This window comes from Podarcis raffonei, chromosome 15 (genome assembly GCF_027172205.1).
Source record: "Podarcis raffonei isolate rPodRaf1 chromosome 15, rPodRaf1.pri, whole genome shotgun sequence".
Lineage (NCBI taxonomy): Eukaryota > Metazoa > Chordata > Lepidosauria > Squamata > Lacertidae > Podarcis > Podarcis raffonei.
Window position 1 is genome coordinate 17,738,402 of NC_070616.1, and position 5,887 is coordinate 17,744,288.

At 42.8% G+C, this 5,887-nt stretch overlaps 1 protein-coding gene and 1 long non-coding RNA gene across 5 annotated transcripts in view; one reads left to right on the plus strand and one right to left on the minus strand.

The window, feature by feature from the left end:
- PRDM10 (PR/SET domain 10) overlaps positions 1 to 1,586 on the plus strand; it is a 79,925-nt gene extending 78,339 nt beyond the window's left edge. For all 4 annotated transcript variants that reach the window (XM_053367836.1, XM_053367834.1, XM_053367835.1 and 1 more), the window contains one exon: positions 479 to 1,586. In XM_053367836.1, coding sequence (XP_053223811.1) covers positions 479 to 691 — 213 coding nt within the window. In that variant the 3' untranslated portion in view covers positions 692 to 1,586. The remainder of the gene's footprint in view (positions 1 to 478) is intronic.
- Positions 1,444 to 5,813, minus strand: LOC128403171 (uncharacterized). Its single transcript, XR_008327885.1, has 3 exons — positions 5,664 to 5,813; positions 2,257 to 2,442; positions 1,444 to 1,548 (listed from the first exon to the last, which is right to left on the minus strand). It is a non-coding gene; the product is annotated as an uncharacterized LOC128403171 (long non-coding RNA).
- Between the last annotated feature and the right edge of the window lie 74 nt (positions 5,814 to 5,887).

Here is a 5,887-nt window from a genome sequence, read left to right on the forward strand (position 1 = left end):
GAGCGTCCCAGAGCCTTCACAGTCATTGTGCTGAGTGGGCCTTGCCCAGCAAGCAAGGTGGAGCACTTAAAAACCATTTTCACACCAGGTAGCCCCTAGTGGACCTGGTGCGAAACAAGCTTTTCGGCTCTCCGCCTTGCTTGGGACTTGTGCAGTTTCAGCCAGCCCACCTTCAGCTACTTATGGTTGAAATCAGGCAAGTTGGATGCACGTAAGATGAGGGATTACTGTATCAAGGAACATTTAAGGAATAACTAACCCAGCTCGAAGACCTGCTCTAAATAATAAATCACCTGTGTGCCACAGGGTGCAGCAAACACCAGGTTATTTAACAGTTCCTACTTTTATTGACTTAACCTATATTTTTTGTGTATTCATAACATACAACAACCAAAGTTGAGGCAAAAATAAGTTATTGAGGATATGAGAGAAAAAATATTAAAAACAGGATAATCTATGTTGGTTTTTTTTCCTGTAGACACATTACGTATTAGCTGAAGGTCAATCTGACATGGATGTAAAGCCAAACCTCTCACTTTCGAGTAGCATAGAAGTGGGTCTGTCTCAGCCATCGACACATTCTGACTCCCTGGAATCACAAACGGCGAATCAGCAGCAAACGACGCAATACATCATAACCACCACAACCAATGGCAATGGAAGCAGTGATGTGCACACGGAAAAGCCGTGAATTCTCCTTTGTGGCAGAGAAAGGAGGAGATCCAGCGGAATCTGCTGACTTTTTAGATTCATAATCCTGAATATTTGAGGCACTAAGAGATGTTTTAACAAGTTTGTTTGTATAACTTGAAGTTCCTCGTCTCATGCTGAATTCGCAGAATTTCAGGTCTAAATGATACCTAAAGCTGCTCACAGCCCTGTTAGGATGCCAGCAATTCCCGGAGCTCTTGAACAAAGAATGGTGTAAAACAAAATGGAAACTAAGATTCTTCTGGACCCCCCCCCCCTTTTTTAATTTATTCCAGGGGTACCCTTATTTTTCATTTGTTGAAGCCTACACAACAATGAAAGGTTTGCTGAACACGTAACTGCTGGCAGAATATGTCTCATATATGTGTTTTATACCTGCAATTTTAAAAAGCAGTCTGTCTCAGTAGCTAATTACATTTCTTTTGGCTTAATTTCTTAAGTAGCCATGGACGAAATGAATATACCAGCATAGGAAGGGGCGGGGGGGGGGAGAGAAATAAATAGGAAAATTGCCTGAAAGGAAAGGAGCAATTACTGACCATTGTTTCCCACAGCATTTGGGACAGTTGGGACAGTGAAACTGTGAAGCTGTGCAGAAGCAGTTAAGTTATTTTTCTTTTCTTTTTTTAAAATTTTATTTTTGGAACCTTGTGAACTGTTTACATGCCGTCTGCACTGTCCTGGTACTCAGTTCTGGAGAGTATGAAGGAAGCTATCTTGGAGCCCTCCAAAGTCTCAAACCTATTCAAATCACAGGAGCATTTAAGGTAACACTGAGTTTCAACCTTCACCTTGTTGACTGTGTTCCTTCTGTACGAGGGGGAAGATTCCTTTCCCCTAGTAAACAAGAATAAAAAGGCTCAGTGATGTTTTAATGTGTCCAGCAGCTTTCATTGTATACGTTACTATCAGGGCTGGGGTTTGAAACCTATGTGCATTTTATTAAAAGAACTGCTTTGAACTTTGTTCCTTTTATACAGTTACTGTTGGAGGGACCCCTTTACTTCACAGTATTGGATGATAAATCCCCAACCTTCAGTTCAGAGTAGCTGGGAGATATTGTATTTCTGCTGCCTGAAATATTTCATTCATTCATCTCCCACCCTGTATAAAAACTGCAAATAACTGAGCTGTTTCATAAAATGAACACGAAGACAGCAAACCGCTATTTCAGGGCAGCAACAAAAGACATTAAAAACAACAATAGCTGCCTGACTGAATACGCCTGGGGCATCCAATGGGAACATCCCTTGTGAAAGGCATATTATTGAGATTCATGGGGTTGTGCAAGAGAGCTGTTCTGATCTTGTGGGTCGCCCCCCCTTCATTTCACTGCAGCTTATTGCTACAAGAGGCATTCCAGGTGAGACAAGGATAAAGTTTGGGACCAGATAAAGGAGAAGCAGTTTCTTTAAGGCACTTTATTTGCGTGCTGGCCCCATTCAGGAGTCTGTCTGCTTTTGAAACCAGTTGGGAGGTATCATTTCAACAGCAATATTAGAAGCTACAGATTTCTTTTTACTACTGTTGGGAGATATATACTACCCTGGAGTGCCGCTGGTAATACACTGCTTTTATTCCAGGCCTCTTCAACCCTCTGGTGCTGTGATGAATTGTATATGGAGCACCTTCATCCTTTCGTTTTGAAGTGTTAAGTCGTTTAAATAGGAACAGAAGTTGTTCGGGCCATCTCAGGCATCACAAAATCAGCCTGGCACCTTAGTCATAAACCTATTACCTGGAAGAAAATCCAATTAATTCCAGTGAAATGGACATACATATAATGCAGACAGGAGCAGGGAAGGAGGGAGATGCCTTCCTCAATAAATGGCAAATGCTCCACACCTTGATTCCATGAAACACAATATTGTTGTCTTAAAAAACCCCACATGGCTACCTTTATTAGTTCGAGTTAGCCACCCTGGAAAGATGTACAGCAATCGCCACATCAATCAAGTAGGTGCTCTGTGATTTGGCAAAGCAGAATGCGTTCACTAGAGCTCACAAACGTACAAAATTATAAATCCTAAACAGAAAGGGAACGCAAGGCTCTTCAAAGTTGTTGCTAAAAGCAGAACAATGTTACATTACCGCAGGGCAGAAGCTTCTTGCTCTTTGTCTTCTCGCCTACACCACTAGGCCACCAAGTAACAAGGATGGTGGTGACCAATGTAACAGATATGTTATGAACAGATATGTGAATCAGATCTGCAAGGGGCAAACAGAGGAGAGGTGGGGGATCCATTGCACGAGTGGAAATTCTTGTACAAACAGGGACCAACTTTGTTAGATACAACCCAAAGTCCTTTTCTTATTTAAAACTGCTAAAAGCTGGGCAGTAAAATCACAACATTTAATGAAAGAAGAACCTAGCACAAGTTACTACAATGTGCTGGTCTAGTCTTGTTTAGTAGTGTTATGTTCGTTGTACACTCAGTGACTGATGTAGCATGCTAATATTCTTGCACTACCTTCCCAGGTGTAAAAAGAAATCCCCGCCCCTTTACATATAAACTATACTGATTTGTTGCTAGTGTTACTTTGCAGGGCTAGCATAACCCACACTCTCACCAGTCACGCCTGCTGCAATATGGTTATAATAACGAACTTCATCTGCCCTGGGTTAACAGTGTGATTTTTTAAATCCTCATCTCTTTGTGATATACCTGGGAATCTGGGGGTTATAGTTTGGGGATGCCCCATGCACTGCAGGCATCGATGCTCACTCTTCATGAGACTGGAGTCCTGCACTTGATTTTTGGAAGTAAGCCCCAGCTGAACTCAGTAGGACTTACTTCTAAGTAAACAGAGGATCCGTCCGCACGGTCTTTTCGCTTATTTTGCTCATGCATACATTCCCTCATGACAGGAATTAGAACAGCTACCATTTTATGCATGGGAAATGTGTTAAAGCAGTCTAGTAGTTTCAGAGCTGTGTTTGAACCTGTGTATTTCAGAGTAGAATTTAATAGGAGGATCCCTGTGCCTTTATTGGCACAGCCGCATAAATCAGCAGAATCAGCAGGCAAAACTTGTTTCAGTATAAACAATCAGGGATGTGACAAGCCTTAACTGCTGCTTTTCTCAGTGCTCTGCAGTTGTCAAAAAGCGCAAGAGCCGTGCCAGAAAAGAAAAATCAGCCTTGGCTCCTGTTTATTTGTATGCATTGTAATTTCCTGATAGGGCTATACAAATAATAAATTGTGTGTTGGGGAGGAAACAGTCAGGAGCCCCTCCACCATTTTACTTGATGCAAATATATATAGAGTTGTTTGTTCCACTCAGTTGATCTACTGAAGTTACAACGCAGAGTACTAACCACTATACGATCACGGCTCTCCACATCAGTTCGAATCCGAGTCACGGCAAAAGTTTTCTAGGGACGCGGGTGGCGCTGTGGTCTAAACCACTGAGCCCCTTGGGCTCGCCGATCAGAAGGTCATTGGTTTGAATCCCTGCAATGCGGTAAGCTCCTGTTGCTCTGTCCCAGCTCCTGCCAGCCTAGCAGTTCGAAAGCACATCAGTGCAAGTAGATAAATAGGCACCGCTGCAGCGGGAAGGTAAGCGGTGTTTCCGTGTGCTCTGGTTTCCATCATGGTGTTCCATTGCTTCAGAAACGGTTTAGTCATGCTGGCTACATGACCCGGAAAGCTGTCTGTGGACAAACATCAGCTCCCTCAGCCTGAAAGCGAGATGAGTGCCGCAACCCCATAGTCGCCTTTGACTGGACTTAACCGTTCAGGGGTCCTTTACCTTTTTTAAAAAAAACTGGAGTTAATGGGCTTAGTTAGTTTCATTAATTTCAATGGGTCTACACTGAACTCTGTGGGACTTAATTTTATTACATTCATATCCAACCTTTCCTTCAGGTCCTAGTCCAGCACTCTAACCACTATACCACATACTCTTAACAACACAATGCTGCTTACAAGGCTAGAATACACATAAAAATAAAACTACAACTTCTGTTCCCTCATCCCACCCTCCAGAAAGCAAAACATACTAAATACATCTTCAGAGTTACACCTGTTTGGAACCTCCATTTTCAGAACCATTCTACTGCTGAATATCAGCTACCCAGATAGAGAAATGAGCCTTACTTCTAAATATGTAGAAGGAAGCTCCATCAAGCTCCAAAGAGCCTTGTAGCATGTTAACAAATTCATTACATAGCACAGCCATCAGCTTTTAGACTGGAGCCCGACTTCAAGGTGCTACAAGCTGCTTTTGCTGTTAAGACCAGCAGCACTTGACTAAACCCCTCTGCAAGGTGTTCATCAGACTTCCCATCATAGGACTGGCTGGCCAGCTCCATGAGGCCTCCTTTCCTTCAACTGTCACCTGGCAGCAGCCATCCCACCAGCCTACTGCAGTGGGGGAGATGGGAAGCAAGGCTCATTCCAACAGGCACCTCCTGCCTCTGAACTATGCAAGCTAGTCATTTTTAGAACTGTTGAAGAACTAGCATCTGAGTTTGATTCCACCCCCCAGGACCATTTTGTTCTAATTGATGTCAGCCACTCTGGGAGCCTTTTTGGCTGAAGAGCAGTGTGTATATATAGTGCTTCCCCCCCAAAAAAATGTTTAGGGGTACTCTCATTTTGACTCAAGAAAATCACCATTTTATAGTTCAAATCAGGAAAAATATAGTAAATGAACAAAAGTACAAAGATTCACAAAATGTTTAGGGGTATGCATACGCTGCGTACCTCAGGAAAAAAGCACTGTGTGTGTATATATATTCATAAGCGTATAAAATTTTACAATCATAAAATTGACTGTAAAAACAGAAACCTCAAAGCGGTTTACAACAAAATAATAAATTTATCAGTTAAAACACTAAAAACAACTGTTTAAAACAAAAATTAAAATAATAAATGCACTAAGAATTATACATGCCCTAAAAGAAATGCTCGAAATAAAATAGCCAAATAGATCATATATGCTGCAACCTGACACGCTGACCCAGAAATAGCCCCCTGCCGTCAATCAATCAGTCGGCTCTCAATCATTCCAGCCGCTGGAGACACAAACAGGGAACACGAGGCGCGCCGTACCGCCGCCGCGCATGCGAAGAAGACGACGACGAGTGCGGCTGCGCGCTTTCGCCCTTCTGGAGGAGGAGGAGGAGGAGGCGCGCATGCGCGACGTTTTGTTTCTTCGTTCCTTTCCTTCC